This window comes from Atractosteus spatula, chromosome 17 (genome assembly GCF_055471065.1).
Source record: "Atractosteus spatula isolate fAtrSpa1 chromosome 17, fAtrSpa1.hap1, whole genome shotgun sequence".
NCBI classification, from domain to species: domain Eukaryota; kingdom Metazoa; phylum Chordata; class Actinopteri; order Semionotiformes; family Lepisosteidae; genus Atractosteus; species Atractosteus spatula.
The window spans coordinates 10,925,365-10,945,020 of record NC_142722.1 but is presented as its reverse complement, the minus strand read 5'-3'; the positions used below and the strand labels follow the sequence as shown (position 1 = coordinate 10,945,020).

The 19,656-nt window shown below is 44.5% G+C and overlaps 1 protein-coding gene across 1 annotated transcript in view; it reads right to left on the bottom strand.

Moving 5' to 3' along the window:
* Positions 1–5,498: 5,498 nt before the first annotated feature.
* hip1ra (huntingtin interacting protein 1 related a) overlaps positions 5,499–19,656 on the bottom strand; it is a 46,862-nt gene continuing 32,704 nt past the window's right edge. Inside the window, exons 17-32 of the mRNA XM_088935817.1 lie at positions 19,319–19,420; positions 18,175–18,369; positions 17,663–17,810; positions 17,123–17,209; positions 16,498–16,605; positions 16,017–16,153; positions 15,385–15,495; positions 14,711–14,769; positions 14,217–14,247; positions 13,657–13,719; positions 12,987–13,087; positions 11,798–11,903; positions 11,042–11,165; positions 10,496–10,557; positions 9,418–9,639; positions 5,499–8,776 (exon numbers count right to left, since the gene is read on the bottom strand). Coding sequence (XP_088791943.1) covers positions 8,768–8,776; positions 9,418–9,639; positions 10,496–10,557; positions 11,042–11,165; positions 11,798–11,903; positions 12,987–13,087; positions 13,657–13,719; positions 14,217–14,247; positions 14,711–14,769; positions 15,385–15,495; positions 16,017–16,153; positions 16,498–16,605; positions 17,123–17,209; positions 17,663–17,810; positions 18,175–18,369; positions 19,319–19,420 — 1,665 coding nt within the window. The 3' untranslated portion in view covers positions 5,499–8,767. The remainder of the gene's footprint in view (positions 8,777–9,417; positions 9,640–10,495; positions 10,558–11,041; positions 11,166–11,797; positions 11,904–12,986; positions 13,088–13,656; positions 13,720–14,216; positions 14,248–14,710; positions 14,770–15,384; positions 15,496–16,016; positions 16,154–16,497; positions 16,606–17,122; positions 17,210–17,662; positions 17,811–18,174; positions 18,370–19,318; positions 19,421–19,656) is intronic.

The following is a 19,656-nucleotide window of genomic DNA, read 5'->3' as shown; positions in this document are numbered from 1 at the left end:
GTGCTGTTTTACCTGCAATTTGTTCAAATAGGTATTTTTTAATTAGAGTGGGTTGTTAAAACACATGAAAAATAACGGTCTTTGCACACTTTGGAAGATTATTCACTGCTCCTGCTTTATAGAGATCTGTTTGAGAGCATGTTTTTGAAATCCTAGTTTGTTTTTTAGCTCTAAGGCCATGCACGCCAGATCCAGTTCTTAATCAATTTTCTTGCTTGCATTAATACTGTACATAAAGTAAAAAATGGCAAACATATCAAACCGTGATGATGTGCTAATTGTTGGAGTATTTTGTTTGTTTTTTTCATTATTTTCAGTTCATAGCTAATTCCTAATGAAATTAATGCTGACATTTTGGGGAACACCACCAATAAACCTGGAAATACATAATTTAAGCACAATGGTAAATCTATGGTTGGAAACTGAGCACAAAAGCTTTTACTTTCAGATCCTTCCTTGACAATGTAACTTCTGCTGCTGTCAGACTTGACGTGTCTGCAAAACTCACTCTGCTCTGGCAACTTCTCTTTTTCAATATTGAGCAAGATATTTGAGAAGCTCGTGTTCCTATAGCCTGTACTCAGAGCAGGTACCTCATATCTAACCCTTCACCTGGAGAACTTTTGTCCAGCACATTTTACAGGTGACCATAAAATCATGTTTCTTAAGACATGGTACAGTTTGACTGTGTTCCACTGCAGCAGATTACTTAAATTAAGTCATTTAGAAACAATTTGAACTAAGACTTCGGTCCTCATGGACCAGAACATTAATTTGCTAAACTTACCAGTGTGTCCAGTCATTAAAAGGGATTTAGCTTGTGCTGCGAGACTTATGGGACTGTAGCTCTCTGGGTCCGGGACTGGAGCAGCCTGCTGTAAGGTGTGTGTTGAATCTGAGCAGTGCATGTGGAGAGACACACAATGCGCTCCTCTGTGAGAGTTCTGACTGGCCTCCTTTCATCTAGACAATGGGGCACTGATGTTTTCATTTAAACAGTCACACAGGGACAAGTCTCCCATCCTTTTTCCCCCTAGAGGCCACTGCAGTGGAGTGACTTCACTAACTGTGCCATTGATGGAAAAGTTGAATTAGTTCAGTGAATCGAGTAAGGTTTTTCTCAAATCAATTCAGGAATTCATGCTAGTCATACTGCTGTGCAGAAATAGTGTTTTACACACACACACACATCCCTGGACGGGATGTCGGTCCATCACACAGCACACACAGACACAAGCACACACCAGGGCCAATTTTCCCAATTAACTTGCCAGTATGTATTGGGACTGTGGGAGGAAACCAGAGCACCCAGAGAAAACCCACCCGAACATGGGGAGACCCCAAGCAGATAGCACCTAAGGTCAGGAATTGGACCCAGGACCCAGTGATAGCCACGGCACCACTGTACCACCTGTAAACATGTCTCATTGCTGGCCATACTAATTGTCTGCATTTCTTTCCTTAAATTGTCTGTCTCATTTAATGGTCCCTTCTCTTTTTAATTTGGTTTTCCATCAATCCTAGTAGAGGTGTATTTCACCTAGATACAGTATGACAGTTGTAGTAATGGTGATTATTTGTGATACCCTGTTAGGTGTTTGAAGATGTAGGACCTGCAACATTTCAACATTCTAGAGCGCGGTTGGCTTATTAATGAGCAAGAAGCGAATCCCGACATTTCTGTGCTAGCTCTCCCATGTGCAGTGCCTTGGGAAATGTAGCGGACACATTCTGCTCAGGCCAGTGTTCCCCTTTCCACACTATCAGCGTCTCACAGCTGTATCCCAGGAAACCAAAAGCCTGAGAACAACAGGAGGGATAATCCGACAGCAGCTGTGACTGTAGCTTAGCAAAAACAAACACCAACTTTTGTTTTTCCTCATCTTCATGCATCTCGAAGGACATGTACAAGTCAAGCATCTCTGACAAATATATATAGAGCTGCCTGATAAACAAATAACCTTACTTAAAGCAGTCTGTGTAAACATCTAAAACAAAATGGCCTAATTTCACCTCATGTATGTCTTTTAATTGCTCCAGTACTGTAATAATTGCTACTTGTGTAATGAAAAGGCTAAATAATGCCAGAAATTACACTATCATGTTATTTAATGGCATTAATTATAAAGTCTTCTATAAAGAGTACCAGATTTAGTGTTTCTGCTGAACACTTTTTTTCATGCTGTAATGAGTACAGGACTCATGTGGCTGACCGATCTACCTGAAGAAAGAAATGACCCTCAATACACTGTTTGGCTGCAGTTACCTTGTTGTCACCTCATACAAGCCCTCACATCAGGCCTGCACTGCCCACACCAAAATAGATTTATTTTAGACAAGGCCTAAACAGAGATTTCCTTGTGGGGCTCAGGGAATCATCTGTATCTGTGACTTTCTTACTTGTGCCTGTCCTGGGCCAGTTACTCTCACTGGCTCTCCTCACTAATGTCTGCAGCTCTGCACTCAGGCTGAAGCACCTCCCGTGTTTATCTGGTGTCCTTAATATCCTCTCACAGCTCCTGCTTAGGGTTGCAATAGTGCTAGGTTTCTACTGGGACTTTGGTTGCCTGTATGTAATGGAGTTTGAAAAATGCAAGCTTTATCTGTGTGAAACAGGCAAGACCTTTACAAAACATCAGAAATGCACTCATTTTGTACCAATGTCCCATATAGATATCCTGCAATACTCCAGTGTTCTGGCAGCACTGTAACTCCTGAGTCTGTGATTTTTTAAATAGCCCTCCTGCAATCTGTTTAGATTTTGAAGAGAAATACCTTAATGTCAGTGATAAGCCAGTCATCCGATATCAGAAAGCTGCTCCATCCAGGTAAATGCCACGCCATTCCGGAGCCTGTCCTGGAAGCACAGGACACCTGGGGATAATGCACACAGGGACGATTCCAAGACACCAGTTAACCCAGCTTGGTGTCTTCAGGAGGGGGAAGACATTGCATCCAGTGGAAGAACACCCAGCAGGCATCCTCTGGCCCAATTCGAACCCAGGACCCCAGACCTGTGAAGCAGCAGCTCTGTCCCCAATGCTACTGTAAGTGACCATTGCGTTTCGTGTTACAGCAAATACGTTTGTTAAAAGCAACAGGCTCTCTCTGCCCTTTAAACTGGGGAAGACACTGCAAAACCACCAAACACCCATGTGAGCTTTTCTACAATGTGCAATACTCCATTGTTTTCTTTCCAAATGGTGGAACAATTTAGCATTTCCAGTTTGGATTCCCACTGAACCAACACCCCGATTTCTGGTAATCAGCCATTGCTTGCAAAAGCAGTTCAGCTTTTTTTAAAATGCTATGGAAAATAAGACCATTGAATAACAGTGCCATCACCTGTTAAACTGATAAGACTCCTGATGATGGAATAGTGGGGGTTACTAGGCCTGCACAGAATCTGCAATTGTCCATTGTGAGGTTTCAAAAACTGAATTAAAACCGAGATCGTAATTGCAAAGTTATAGCCACCCGTAAGCGTACAATCACAACAGCTTGTTGCCCAAATCATGCCTCCGCTCTGCGTCTGTCACAGTGAAAAGTATTGGCTGCCCTACACTACAGAAGAAGGGTCTGAGATGTACAAGGAGCTCAGTCTAGCAATTCTGCAGATATAATTTAAATAAATGCTGCAAAAGTGCTTATGCATAAAAATGTTTTAGTATATTTTCTTCTCTAGGACTGTCAGATAAAGACTACAATATGTTTAGTTTATGGACTGCAAACTATGATATTTTATAAATATTTAACACCCAAGTTGTTACAACTCAAGTATCCATTATCCACCTATTCATTAACTTTTGCTCATTAACATAATTATACGTACTTAAAGTTGTTTTGCATTTTGCACTAATACCTACAGTACGCCCAAACCTAGATTTTACAACACAGATGTACTTCACAATTGTACAACCTGTAAGAACTAAACATCTCGGCTCTTCGTTTAGCTGCGAGGCTACTGAAACAGAAGCAATGAACTTGGCGCCTACGGATCGTTTTCTTCTGTCCGGTTCCGCTGTAGGCTTATCGCCTGTCGTACAGCAGCAGCCGATACCGTGAGGCAACTGTACCACAGCAGAAGCAAGGCAAAGCAAGAGAAGGAAACTAAAAAGATCTGAGGAAGTGCCTGATGGAATCGCGCTGCGTTTGGCACGACACCAGCAAGCGCAGGCCTGGCGTAGGGGCTGGCGAGGAGCGAGAGCCACGATAAAAAAAGAAGAGCGAAACGAGGAAATCTGATGTCAGAAAACCGATGGGGGACAGAAGGCGTGGGTGCTTCTTGCTCAACAAAACGCAGCACCTCTCTTTACGTCCAGACCTTTAAAATTAGGAACTGCTAAAAATATAAAAATTAAACAGCAGTGTGGAGCTAAAATAAAACAAAAATGCTTTAGTTGCACAGGACTAATATTCACCAGTGTTGGTCAGCAAGAGTCCACAATCTAAAAAAATATTTTTAGTAAAAGTAAAAGTCAGAAAGGCTTAAACAGCACCATGTAAGACTCTGTTTGGGTCAATTCAACATCTTCCTTGACACTTGCGATGGTGATCAAGAGGCTGAATGAAGAGTTGGGCGCATCTGCACCAAAAAAAAAACCAACAACTTAAGTTTCCAAGGAGACCAGAATCGCAGCTTTGTGAATGTGTTGATAGCTGGGGATGGCAGGGCTAGGGTCTGAACTTTATACTGTAGATCCTGTTTCCTTAATTTTTCCCAAAAACTCAAAGAACAAAAACAGAGTTTTGTGCTTAGCTCGGACTCAGGATCTGAGGACTGAAACAGTGCTTTCATCCACAGCAGTTTATACGGACACAAGCTTTTACGATTTGCTGACCTAGACAGAGGCGGTATGCTAGTATCCTGTATTTTTAGGCTGCAGAGTGATAATGCCAAGACCTTTGTACACACGGACCTCACTGCTCATCCTAGTCTTACAGAGTGCATACTCATCATTGCAGACAGTCCGAGGAAATGTGGACTGGAAATCACTGTTCACCTCCGGTGGAAGTGACCACAATCCAAATAAGTAAACAATGCCCCTGCATAATCAGAACAGGCCATTAAGGCCTGATCTACCAGAATTACACTCTTAACATTGAAAAGGCTGAACAGGCTTTAGCTTTCACACGTCTTCCTAAAACTGCAGCTTGTTCTGATGATTATTAAGGCCACTGTCCCACAGCAACATGTAAATCGTCTTAGATGGCAAGATTACTTTTTGAAGCAAAACATCAGATTTGTTTCCAGAAAAAATGTACTGCCTTTCGCACTCTGCTTGTATTAAAACCCTGAAGTAGTGAACCATAACATTCACCTGTATGATGCAAAGCTGAAACGCTTGTGTGAAAATTGGGAAATGCAGGCGAGTGAAGTTACGACAGGAAACAGGTGTGAAATCTGTGCTTGTTCGGGTTTGTAGAGTGGTTGTTCAGTCACAGTGTTACTATGAGGGCCTATGTTTTGTCATCACAGAGGAAGAAACACTCAAGGTTTCGTAAACTTTTATTGCTCATTTGACATTTACAGTCATTACAGATAACCACAGTAATCTTTACTAAAATATATTAATGGATCTGAGAGTATAAAGACATCCTTTAAGAAAGAGAGAGAAAACATACTTTATAAGACCCCTTTAGGTAAATATATATCATTCGCCCCATTTAGAAAGCACCCAAGGCAGGCGCCGAAAATCCTTCGTAACACCCTTAGAAAATATTTACAAAATCATTCCAGAATCCACATTTCACATTTATCTCCTTGTTCTTCATCGCCATAAACAGCAGCATACTCGGAGTTCTCATTGTAAAAAAGAAGAGTGTTAGCTTGTGAACCTTCATTTCATTCCAGTGGAAAAGACTATGTGTAAAAACGACAAGAATTCAAAGAAATTTCCACGGTTCGGATAAATTTAACTCCTAACGTTCCCAACACTTAACAAGTATAGCCATTGAGAGGAACTGAGACTCTCACAAGAGCTCCTGAGAGAACACTGGAGCAATGTGGGAGAACAATGGAGAACTAATACAATAAATCAGATGGAAGACAAGGACTATACGAGGGGATGTACCACTACTACAAGAAATAAAAACTGAATAAATATAGTGTTTATGACAGAATGTGCAAAAGTGAACTTTTGATTATTTTCATACAATGGAAATAAAATATCCAGGCATACAGAGGTGTGTAAAAGCACGGACTGTAAAGCTGGCTCGAACTGGAATTGCAAATAACTAGAAACTTGGATTAGACGAGACTGGTCACTTCAGAATAGCGCTGAACAGGTATGTGGATTTTCCCAACCAATATCGAATTGGTAAGCTAGCTTTTGCAGGCTGGAAAAATCTTCTCTTTAAGATCTTTTGCCTCTCATGGCCACTCCTCTGAATATTTGGGACAACGGTGCCGATACACTTCATTGAACTCAGATCGCTTGCTCAGAGATATGATTTTACTTGATGCAGCTTTTGCAAGATGATCTAGCCTCACACACACACACACACAAGTCATAAGGATCCATTGTTGTGCAGCCTTCTGTCCTGAGCTGAGGAACTACAATTGCTTCTGAAATGAGAATCCACTACAGATGTGGAAAAGCCAGACACCACAATATTGTTTCTGGTTTGTGAATTAGGGGAGCTTGCTGATCCCTTCCCAAGGGAAGAGGCAGTTTCACCATTGCCGAAAGCTTGGTAATGATTGTGCTAAAGAAAAGGCACTTCATTTCAGCGATGACCCATCTCTGCAGGTTTAGGAACTGCTGTTCAACTGTGGTCACACATTCATCTCTGAGTAGGGTTGTAACGTCTGTACTTAATGTTGCATGCGGCACCATTCACTGTTAGATAGCACATACTGCATTTGTTTAAGCTGTTGCAAGATCTGCTGTAAGTTCCTGGTGTCTTAGTCTACTGCAGTGGTCACAAACCTAGGTGACCACAGGATACTATGCAAACCACCAGATGGAAGTTTTGCAGAGTTCAGGACATTTTTAACAGCCCCTAAACAAAATGGGAAGTGCAGAAATAAGGCAAACTTTCTAAAATGAGTCACTAAGAAGATAATGCATTAAAATTTTCCACGGCTTATCAAAAGCAGCAGCTAGTGCAGAAATGGAACACAACCCAGCAACGGCCTTCACAACCTCTAAAACGCCCAACGAGTAAAAACAGCATGACTCTCTTTTCCCAACTTGTCAATGAAATTGCTAAAGAAAAAAAATAACATACAAATATAACATTGAGCAGCAATAATGTTTATCCGAAGCCTTGTAATCTTCTCAGTGAGAAAAATATTGGTAAGATGTATAACCTATTTGTGGCTTCCTGGCACACAGCAATGTGATTGTGCTTTTAGTAAAACACAGTACATTCGGGTATTCATTATTCTCAATTTAAAAACAATCCACACCATAAGGTTTCTATGTACTCTTGGATTTAAAAAAGAGGGATGCCTGGATGTCCAGATGACACATTGATAGATCACATTGATGTAATCAACTTAACCTCTTGTACTCAGGCAAGAAAGAATAACTAAAGGTCATCTCTGACAGACTCACAAACCAATCTGTAACTTTTCATGAGCTATACGGCCAGCATGTTACTTACTGATCTGTATTGGAGAGTTATTACAAAGCAGCCACATGGGTTATCACTGGGTCCCTGGTTCTAAGGCCAAGACATTTTTCGAGAGGCTGAGAAATAGACACACCCTTTGGGCTCCCTGTGCCAAGTATTTAGAAATTCTAGGTTGTGCTGTGGAATACAGGTAACAAATGTCTCCCTGGAAGCTAAAATAAGTAGAAGATAACCCAGCTTTGCTTAATTTACGTTTTGCCATCTTCTGTAATTTATTTTTTTCAAAGCCCATTAAAACGTTACACAGTGGTGTGCATATAGATGAGTAAATGCACTGGTAAATCTCCCACATTTGTTAATGTGGTTTCTCTGCGTGCAAACTGATGTGCTTTGCAAATTCTCTTCTTCTGTGCTTGTTCTTAAACCCCTGAGCTGGGTGTGAACAATATAAACACCTCCTTGGTGCTGACACCAAACAGTTCACTCCAATTCAAAAGGGGGTGACCGAACAACAGAATCATTTTCTAGTATTTGCCCTCAATTCAAAATATACTTCTTTTTGCTGCTTTTCTATTAATGAAAAAACAATGCCCTTTGCTAAAACAAACACAAAAATGTATTTAAACGGTAGACCTACATTCCCTTTCACCCCTATAATCCCTTAAATTCCTTAGAATCTGAAGTGTCTTGCAGCAAGATTGCTGAAAACACATTGTTTTATGTCCAAGCAACACCAGAAATAAAAGCATAGGTTTCCATTTCTAAATAACTCTGTAACAGTCCCCTTTTTGTTTTTGAAACCAACAACGCTGACTAAAGAAAACAGTCTACAGCAGAACAGTATGTGCTACACACTGACGGTGTACACTATACACAGGTGAGTGCAAACGCCAATTTAAAATTTAAAAAAGAACGTTTCTTTTCCCTATTAAAAAGACAGGCAGCAGAGAAGAGGAATGCGAGACAAGCAGAGTGAACCGTTAAGATTTGGCAAGAAAAATAAAATAGTTCAAAGCTGTTGCTGTGACCCCCTCTCTGGGAGCAGGAGAGACTCCAGCTCATTCTGTCACCTGTCACCTCTTGACCCAGGGAGGATGAGACTGCTTCTACGTTCTTCTTCTCGCTTTGTGTGTCGGTAGCTCATCTTGTCTAATCTTGTCAAAAAATCCTCTCCAGCTTCCATTTTTTATCTGAACTGTGTAAAAAAAAAAGAAGACAGAAATAATGAGAACTTCGTAGCCTTTAGGACTCATCTCAGACACACATATGGGGGCAGGAGGCCCCTGACAAGTGCAGGAAGGAAGTGTAGCTCAACCAGCAGGCCTGATGAGAACAGATATAAGCGATTTCTTTTCCCCTTTCCCTTCACGAAACAACAGCTGTTAATTCCCTCTCGAATCGGGGCTGGAGATCTGGATAACTGTAAGATCGCAAGTGCTCTCAAGCTGAGACAGCATTCTTTGCTCGGGTGTGATCTTCAGAATTAAGATTCTACACCATCTGTTTGGTAGTGGGGTGGCACGGTGGTACAGTGGCCTGAGTGAGGTTTGTAAGTTCTTCCCATGCTTGAGAGGGCTTCCTCCAGGTGCTCCGGTTTCCCCCCCCCACAGTCCTAACAAATACAGGTCGGTAAACTGGCGCTGGTGTGAGTGTGTGAGTATTTGTGTCTGTGTGCCATCCAGGATGTGTCCTTCCTTGCACCCATTGCCTGCTGGGATATACTCTGGCTCCCCCATGACCCTGAATTGGTTACAAAATGGATGTCTGGTAGTGCCCCACTCACTAAGAGACCTGACCATCTCCAAATGTGGCTAAATGGTTCTCAGCCGCTCTTACTGGGTTTGCCTTGGGCCTCATGGAAGGTTTCTGAGCCAGGGGAGGTTTCCTCATGACGGCGGGCTTCACTGCTGCAGGAGACACAGGCGCTTGCTTCAGGAAGCCGTTCCCGTCGCTCATCTCCTCCGAAGGAGCCCCGGCCAGCTCGTAGTGCTTCTTCCGCAGCTCTCCCAGCCTCAGTCTTTCGCCCTCCAGCTGCGCCTCCAGCTCCAGGACCTTCACCTGCAGAACACACCCACCCGAGTCAGCGCCGCCACCCTGGCCGAGAGACCGCGGCCTTCCCCTCCTCCATCGCCCCCGCTCTACCCCCCTGTACGAGCCCCAGGAACGCGACACCTGGGCGGCTCACCCAGAGTTTGCAAAAACAGAAGGCAACACTAATGCAAATGATTCTGAAGCAGCTTTCCAGATTGAAGAGCAGTTGTGAGATGATAAAACCGGCCTGCTGCAGCTTGTTACGGCCTTCATGAGGCAAAGTGAAAAAGGCCTGTCGAGGGGCCTCCTTGAGAGACTCAATTGCTAGAGGCACTTGCCTAAGAGAAGGTTTTGCTCTATAATCATGGGTTCGAGCCTCGGTTGTGTCACTGGCCGACTCCGACTGGGATTCGCCAGGAGGTGGTGCAAAAATCTGACTGCGTGTGCCACCGAGGGGAAGGTGGGATAGGATAGCCAGAGCTCTCTTGGATCTCTGTGAAGCAGCGACCCCTGTGGCCTCCTGGGTGACTGCAGGCCCGCAGTGTAATCAGTGAGGGACGCACCTCTCTTCCAGTCAGCACTGCCCTCAAGGCACCTGTCCAAGAGCAGGAGCACCTCAAGGCACCTGTCCAAGAGCAGGCGGACCTCTTGGACAGGTGGCATTAGGGCAGGCAGTTTGGAGGAATCTGCCTGCACCTGCTCATTCTCCCCTGTGTGTGGCTGCAGAGTTCATTAAAAGCAAGTCGTTATGTGAAAAGTGATTAGCTACTTAATACTGAGTATAGCACAAACAGTTGGCATTTATCAATTTAAAAAAAGGCCTGTTGGGATAATCTAATAGGGCTGTGCAATGGTGAAGCCCCTCAATATCACAAACACTAACCTGGGACTCCATCTCCTCTTTCTTGAGCTTAATCAGGGACATGCCTGAGAAGTCCATGGTGTCTGTGAGGGACAGAAATGCATTATTATCTGTTTAAAAATACATATACAAAATTATTCCATAAAATCTAGAACGTGAAAACCATTCCTAGATAAAACACTTGACACCTGAATAAAAAACGGTTTTGAACAGGGATGGGCCTGTACAGAACCTAGTACAAAAAATTTGACTTCTTCTCTAAACAGAACACATGCTGTAAATAATTAAAATCAGAGGTCGTTTAGAGGATTAAGGAGACGCTGGATATTCAGTCTGTGTCTAGAAGCAAAAACAGATGTTGGACTAGAAAGCCTTCTTGTTGGCAGGAGATTCCATCTGCTAAGCCAGTACGAGGGCAAAACTGGCCTGTTCAAAGACTGTTGTCCACTGTAATGCTGTGTTTCACCACCCCGCAAGGACAAAACCACACACACACAAAAACAAGCGCGGGTTTATACAACATCCAAAACCCAAGGACTTTGCGGCCGAGTGGGCTGAGCCCCTCACCTTTGTCTTCTATCTGCTCCTGCCCAGTCTTGGTGGAGGCGACCAGGTTGGCTGCCGTCTCGTTGACATAGCGGGAGGCCTGCTGCAGGGTGGACAGCCTCCTGCTGCTGCGGTCGGCCTTCACCTGCGTCAAGCGGAATAGAAGAGCTGCTCAGGCCGCCCGAGACTCACGGGTGCCTTACACGCTGGGGCCCTGGGGCCGGTTCTGGGCCTGGGGTGCCATCTGCGGGATCCTTGTGTGTTCTTCCTAGGTTTGCACGGGTTTCCTCCCACAGTCCAAAGATTCTGGGAAAACTGGCGCTGGTGTGTGTGTATGTGTGTGTGCTTGTGTTCAGGGCCTTGGACTGGGTGAACCAGGAAACTGCCTGGAGCCTCGAGGCCACCAGGGGGCCCCCTCAATGTGCAACTCAACACATTTTTTTGCAACTGGCACAGTCAACTGTCAGTCAAAAGTCCCCTCCAGTGGCTCTTTCTGTTGCTGCTCTGCTAATATAGACTTTTAAAGTTTGTTAGTTATAAAATATATTATTATTTTAAGTGTAGGAATGAAAGTGTAGTAGTTTATTTCACCCTCGATGCAGGAAATGACTCATCTTTGCCGAAAGAGGACAGTATCGGTCCGGTTTCAGCTGCCGCTACACCCGAAAGCTGTTCGTGTCATTTCAGAAAGTATTAAATGTTGGGAGGATCGATTGTATTAATCTTCCATTACATCTGACGGCGCTTCAGAGCCGGTCTTGTGCAGAGAGGCCTCACCTTGGAGGCAGCCACCAGCTGGGCCGTGCTGGCGGCGATCTCGTGTGAGCACACGATCAGCTCCTCGTACTTCCCCGTGTGCAGCACCACCTTGTCAGCAGACTCCCTGCAACACAGCCAGACAGCGCTGTCAGGGCACTGACACACGCGAGGCTAATAACAGAGCACTGCAATGGGCTTCTGTTACCGTTACAGTTATGTAATACAGGCTTTGCCACAAGCTTCTTAGGCAGGATTTGTAGGACAAAAACAAGTGAAAGAACATTTCTGTTAAGGCCACATTCATGAGACGAATATACTGTAGGGAGATTAACCATGTTCGATACAGCCAGACAGGCAGCACGCAACAATGGCGCCTGTGTGAATCAGTTACTGATTAGCAAGGCAGCCAACATCTCTCTCTCTCTCTTAATGATGAAGTTAAAAATATCATCGCTGCGTTTCAATGTCATCATCTGCGAGGCGGGAGTCCTGCCACAAGAAACTGTTTTTTACTCCTTCACAAAATGATCAAGTGCTTACAGAATTGGAAGAAAAAGGACTGAGTCCTTTGAAAGATTTGTATATTGACAAACAATCTGCATCATTCAACCAGTTGAAAGACTTTAAAGGATTTGGCCTCCCACAATCACACTCTTATTTGTTGGAATGTTTTGAAAAAGACTGAAATTTTCACATATCCCTGATTGTTTTACACATCCCAGCAGTGTGAAATTACTTTTATTTTAGATTTAGACTCTTATTTCAAAATCATGTTTCAACAAGAAAACTGTAAAAATGCCTTAGCAAGATTGAGCTGTTTTTTCTCTGTTTTTTTTTTCACGGCTGTTTTTTTTTTTGTTTTTTATGTGTTGCTATGTATTCTGTGGTGTTCTTTATGTTTCTTAAGTCTTGTTAAAATTTTCAATTAATAAAAAGACACACCAGGCACACATAGGTTACACAGGGAGTCTTTCACAAAAATATGTACACAAACTCTCTGGATTAATAACATTTTTAAATGCACGGCCCTCATCCTTACTGTAAATTGTCAAGTGGCAATGTTTTAAGATCTGTCTTCACAGCACGCAAGAAGACTTATTCAGTGGCTGGTGGTCAGGCTAAATGTCCCCAGAGCCCAGCCTGGCTTGCCAGGTACAGTATGTACTGTGGTTTGCCGTCCCAGAGATGGAAGCAGCAGTGTACTTACACCATCTGAGTGGCTCCCCAGCCCACTGCTTTGGAAGCTGAAATCAGGCCTTCTGTCCAGCGGGAATTTTTTGCATAGAATTCCCTTACTGATGCTGCCCCCTGAAAAACATCACAGGAACAGCAGAGTAAAACAGCAAATCATTATATATTCACATTCGTGTTTCTCTTTTGTATGAAAAAGCCGGTGGAGCTGAAGTCGCAACTGGTCCTGCTCTTTGGCACCTAGGCAAGTGAACTAAGAGCTTAACTTCCAATCCCATACTGATGACATCTGAGACATCTCATGGGTGCAAAGAGTAGAAGAATTCAATTTGACAGAACTCCAGAATGGACAGATTACTGTCCCGGTTTTCAGTGTTTCAGCAGTTTAAATTTCATTGCAGCACCTTTTCAAAGTTATCTTGTGCATCAGAACATCAAGGAAGATGAGCTGAAGTGTCTCTGATTGGCTGGAGCCGGTCTTGTTTGGTTGCTACCAGCAAATCAAGCCGATCTCACCCAACCATTTCACAGATAAACCAGGATACCAACTTCAACAAACATGGACACCTCCACATCTCTTTACATCCAATACTGGTCATGTCCCATATACTGTATTTCACAAGGCCACATCAAATGCATTTCTTCCATTGCTCATCATACAGGAGTGCTTCAGTTTAAAGACTCACCCTGCCACTTTCCACGATCTCTTTCTGCAGATCTGTGGAGGCGATGACCAGCATATGAATGGCCTATAGGCAAAAAGAAAGACCTCAATACATGTTTAACAAGTGCACCCTGGATGTCCCAAAACCTGCAACAGAGATTAGGGATTAGGGATTATACACAACCTCTTGAACAGGAAGCAGAAACCTGTTCAGACCCTTTTCCTCTCAAGTTCATAACGCTCAAAAGTCATAAGCAGACAGGCATTCAGGGATAATTTAATTTAAGACTGCTAAACTCTGTAGGCACTGCAGTGTTTTAGATTACAGTTCAGAAGTAAAACTAATGTAATAATTACAGGCAAAACAAAATGAAAAGCAACTGGAATTTTAAGGAACCATCTTTCAGTCACCAGCACAAATACTGAGTCAAGCCAAAGTGGTATAGTTTTCCTTCTTTGGGTAGTGCACTCCATAGCATGCCTGCAAGATTAATATGTACCTGCTGCATGTGACAGACATGGCATCAGTGGGACAGCAATACAAACTGGGAGACTGATATAAAAAGAAATTGCCAAACTCACCTTCATCAGATCTGTACAAGAGTTGAGGATTCTGTAAGGATATGAAATACATTATAAAACTTAGGAACAGAACTAAACTGTATATATACAAAATTGTGTCAAGACTGTTTTTCCATTGTAAATTCTGTCTCTAGAATAAAGAATGATATTGCTGACTGTGGTGTTATCAAGTAAACTGTACCCAATATTGTAAAATCCTGGTTCCATTTCATACATCAGCAAACATTAGGCAAAAGGATGAGGAAGGACAGTGAGGACTGTTTTAGAGTCCATATCTGACCTAAGATTAGTAGGTGATAATGCCACAGATTACATGGATAATCATTCAGAACTGACTGTGTAATTTCTCTTTCTGTTTAAAACAAAGCAACTTTTTAATAAACATTCCTTCAAACACTTTAGGGAAAAATACAGAAACTACAATCAGTGCTAAATCTGTGTATAATCTGTGATTTTTTGTGTAGCAAAAAAAGAGAGTTGGACACTGTACTGACCGCTCATTGACCTCTAGCTTGACCCCAGTGGTGTCCTTCCTTGCCTGGTTCATCATTTCCTGTTTACATAACAAAAACACTTACACTATTATAGTTTAATGTTATACTGTATAATGTATAGCTTAGTTTATAACATTAACATCAGTGGAGTATTAAAAACATTTCTAGGGATATCAAAATATATCCTAAAATACAGTATAACCTGACATTTTAAAGGGATAATGACTCAGTTACAAATGTGCAGTGTTCTCCTAGCCTTTGATGTTTACTGTATGCTGCCGCAATTTACTCAGTCATCTGACAGTACAGACACTAACATAACCAAAAGCCTTTGAACCATTTCAGATGAAAATAGAAACTGTTCTACAAAAGAAAAGGCCATTCAGTTCACACAGCTTGGCTGTCTGGTAGATAACTGATCTTGGGATCTCTTTAGTCATATCTTGAAAGAAACCAGGGGATTGGCTTCAACAACATGATTGGGCTGCTTGTTCCAGACTCCCACCACCCTTTTTTGTAAAGGGTGTGCCTCCTGGTTTCAATAAGATGTGACAATGGTCATTTGCGTAGGACACAACACCAAGGGCAAAAAGGAGTAGACACCAACCCGCCAGTAACTGACAGGGGAGTGGGGGGGGGGGAATGAACAGTGCAGCACTGTGAAAGGCGCTTACATCAATCCTCCTCACGGCCTCCTCGATTGCAGCGGAAGTGGCTGCCATCTCCTTGTCCACCAGATCTCCCAGCTCCTCCTGCTTGATGTCCATGCCCTTCGGCCTCAGCTCCTGAAACACAGCCCCGAGCCCATGGAACCTCACTGGAGCCCCCTCTGGTCACAACTGGAACTACAGCCTCACTGGACTGGAGAACCTCTACATTCTGTCTGAGCAAACAGCTCGTCAGATCTGCAGCTGACTGGACTGCAGTGTTTAACTCAACTTTCAGGAAGCTGATTGTAAAAGGAACATTTTCTCCCTTGTGACAATCCAACCTAAAATTACAAAATGTAACGCAATGTTTTGAATGCACTGCAGGAAACTGATAGCAGTAACAGCTTCAATAAACAATCATAGTATATTTTTAGCATTGCAATTGCATAGCGTTTCTTACTGAAACCCTGTAAAAGGCTGCAGGAAATGATCATTTTGAATGTTGCATTGAATAACACCGCTTTTTTACAGTAACACTACAATACTTCTTTAAAGACATCTGTCTTTGCTGCACCCGATGTGTTCGTGGGGTCAGTAAACCACAGCCACTGGGAGTAATCAGGCTGTGTGCAGGAGCGGGGGCCCGGCGCGCTCACCTGACCCAGGCGCAGGATCTGCTGGATGATGACCCTGATGGCCGAGGGGTCGGCCCGCAGCAGGGAGTGCTTTGACTTGAGCTCCCTGAGGTACTGCAGGCTCTGAGTGCCACAGCCGCGGCAGCTATCGGTCAGTCCTGCAGGGCAAAACAAGACAGGAGCACGCTGAGGGGTTAAACTCAGAGCCCCGGCTAGTTTCCACCCTCTACAGTCCGTACAGTCTAACCTCCCTAAACCGGTGCAGGAATAACTTCCCTAACTGGTATTCTGCGTATGTTGCCCCCTTGTGTCCTACACGAAGTGGTGAACTAAGTGGGATCACTCCTGTATCTCAGGCCCTTCCGGATCCCTAGGGATAAAAAGCACTATTCAAATGCAAGAAACGAATTGACTCCAGTGTGCGTCGCCCGCGGGAGTCATTCCGCTGCTGTCCCCTGCTCCGTCACGCGGCGCCTGCGGCGGCTCGGCGGCTCGGACTCACTGTCCGCGTGGTCCGTGGGGGCCATGTGAGAGGTGGCGCTGGCGTTCACTATGGTGTCGGCCGTCAGGTGGGAGAACTGGGCGAGGGCACGGAGCAGGCTGCCCCCGTCTGAGGACAGAAAGCACAGCCCGCGGTCACCATCACGCACTTTACACAGCATCTGCGGGAAACCGATAGCGCCATCTAGTGTTGGAGAACATACTGCTCCTTTTACCAATATCGGTACCTGTGCTTGGAAATATTGCTGTTACTGGACAGAACACCGCAGTTTTTGGGCTGCCATTGTTCCAGGAAATATGATATGAGGAAAAGAAGCAGGCTTTTCAAAACGGGACTGGAAAGAAAAGGCAATACACATCTAGATGATCAATGTGAATGGCAGGACTTTCATACAGTAACGCAAAGCAAGCTGGATATTTCTGCCTGTATTATTTTACTATATTATGTCAAGCCATTAGGGCAGGTGAGAGCATGCACCTTTTTCTCCATCTGCCAATCATGTGTTTATTGCTTTCGTTCCATATTTACGACAGCTCCTGCCTCACCCCCCGTATAATTGAACTTAATCCAGCTTTAGAGCTGTGTCAGGTGTGCGGGGGGGAGTGCACCTGTTCAGGAGCCTTACCTGCCATATTCTTCAAGTAGTCCGCGTGGCCCTGCTTCATATTGTCAATGGCGCCCAGCGTGGCCTCTGCCCGGCTGATGAGGTAATCTGCAGAGCAGAGAGAGACAGACGCATGCAGAGAACCATCAAAGGGGATTTGCAGTTACAGTATGTCTAAACAGAGGGAGATTTTTACAATACTTGGGCTATTGTCAGTGACACTGATATGGGCAAGGCTGACAACACTGTGAGGATGACGTTTTTCGACTTCTCCAGTGCCTTCAATACTATCCAGCCCCTACTGCTACGAAGGAAGCTGGAGGAGAAGCAAGTGGGTTCCTCCATGATCTGAACATTGTTGTATTACTGCATTATTTTATTACACCGTGCTGTGTTGACTGTGCTAAGCTGCTGTTGCACTGCAATTTCCCTCACAGGATCAATCAAGTATCTCACTGACTTCTCAGCAACTGCCTCTGCTCTGTGCTGATGGAGCACGTTAGGCTGATCGAGCTCACTGGTACCGGAGCCCAGCGAGTGCCAGGGCAGCTGTGTGGTTACCTGGGGAACTGGTGCAGCGGACGTGCAGGGGGTCGTCCAGCTTGGCCACAGCATCCTGGATGATGTTTTCAGCCTCAGCCACTGCACCCTGCAGCAGACTGAACTGCTCCTCCAGCATCTGCTGCTTCAGCTGCTCCTCTCTGCTCAGCTGGAACATGCGTGAACACATACACACAGAGCCGTGAGCGCTCAGCCCGTCTGCTTCCTGCCCTGCGCGGGTTTTCGACACACGCCCACCACTCACATTTCACCACTCCTGAAATGGATCAGATTAAAAAGGCAGAAAGCACCAGGCTACATCCAGAAACCCAGTGCTTCCAGTCCACTGCTGGGAACTAGACACTGGGGAGAGGGGAAAAACAGAGCACAGCCCCATCAGATTGAGAAAAGGCAGTGAAATTCCCTAAATCGCTCCTCACCTTGAAGTATTGTTTGATACCTTTGGGTGGCACTCATGCTCTTTCTAGGGGATACAGGGTGGTACCGGTACAGTGGCAGCGTGTGGTACCCACCTTCTCCCGCAGTTTGCCCTGCAGCTCGCCCATCTCCCGGGAGGTCTTCTCCCGCTGCTGCTGGAGAGTGGCCTCCTGCGTCTGCAGGGAGGTCCTCAGGGTGGCCAGCTCGGCCTCGCGCTCGCTCACTCTCCGCGCCAGCACCTCCTTCTCCGCCTGCAGCCCCGCCAGCGTGCCGCTCAGCTTCTCCCCCGCCTGCCAAACACACAGCACCCGGCCACCTGGTCACTATCAGACAGGAGCGCAGGGCAGAGCAGGAGAACTCATCTGGGCTTCATTGCTCAGTGTGTTGAGGATTCATTTAATCACTCGTTCAAGGAGGTGGCGTTCCTAGGATCTGTCTAGAAACTGATAGGAAGGTCAAGTAATTCTATCAATCTTGCATAACGTGGTTGTTGTGATGCAGATGTATAAAGCTCTAACTGCAAACTTTTAACAATGCAATTAATACACACACCTCTTCAAGACCAGTAACGACATGACGAATAAGGGTTTTGAGGAGATCAGGCCAATGAGTTTAATGACAGCCTTGCTTTACCATACAAAATACCAAACATACCAATTACCAAACACTCTGGCTTTACAATACCAAAACACACATCAGAGTAACTCATCTTTCGACTGCTCTGATGCAGTCCAGTATAGAATTTTGCAACAGTCGGCTTCTTATTTAATTGCTTATAAGAAGGATCAATGTGACAATAAAGGCGCTGTTAATATCAAAGTGCAAAGCAATGGAGTGGTTCAGAGGGACTGCAAGTTGAGGAGCCCTGCAAATTAGTTTTTTTTTGTCAAATACATGACAGTGAGTCTAAAATATGAGTAAAGAAAACAGCTAAAACCTGCTACAACTTGCTTGTTTACACTCTTTATCATGAAAACTAAGAGCTGTAACAATATAGTTATATTCAAATTACTTGAAAGGTGGTACTACCTTAAATTACTAATGAACTGTTTAATAATGTGCTTTATTTCTAATAAATTCACATTCCTTCAAATTCTGTCTGTAACATCCCAAGCCCAAATTAATTAAACCTTTCCTCTAGAGTGCAGCAGAAGATTAGATCAAGTCACACACTTCAACACTTTCTTCTCCGCATTCGTCTTTGCCCGAGCCTCAGAAGAGCTCAACAGGAAGCCGTACCTTCTCGTTACTCAGCAGGGTGTTCTGAACACGCAGCAGCTCCGTCTTCCTCTCCCCCAGCTCTCGCTTCAGCTTCTCCATGTCGAACTTCTGCTCCTCCAGCTGCAGGGGGTGAAAACCGAACTGATGAATTTCCTGTCCGTTCACGAGCCGGCCTCGGCGCGAGGACAGAAGCTGAGCTCAGGTCAGACAGGGGCAGGAGTGTGGGGCAGCGGTCGGCAATGAGTTCTGTACTCATAACTGGAAGGCTGTGGGTTCAAATCCCAAGTGAGACACTACTTAATGTCACTTGAGCCCCTGAACAAGATGCTTTGCCCTCGCCGGTATAAATGTACATT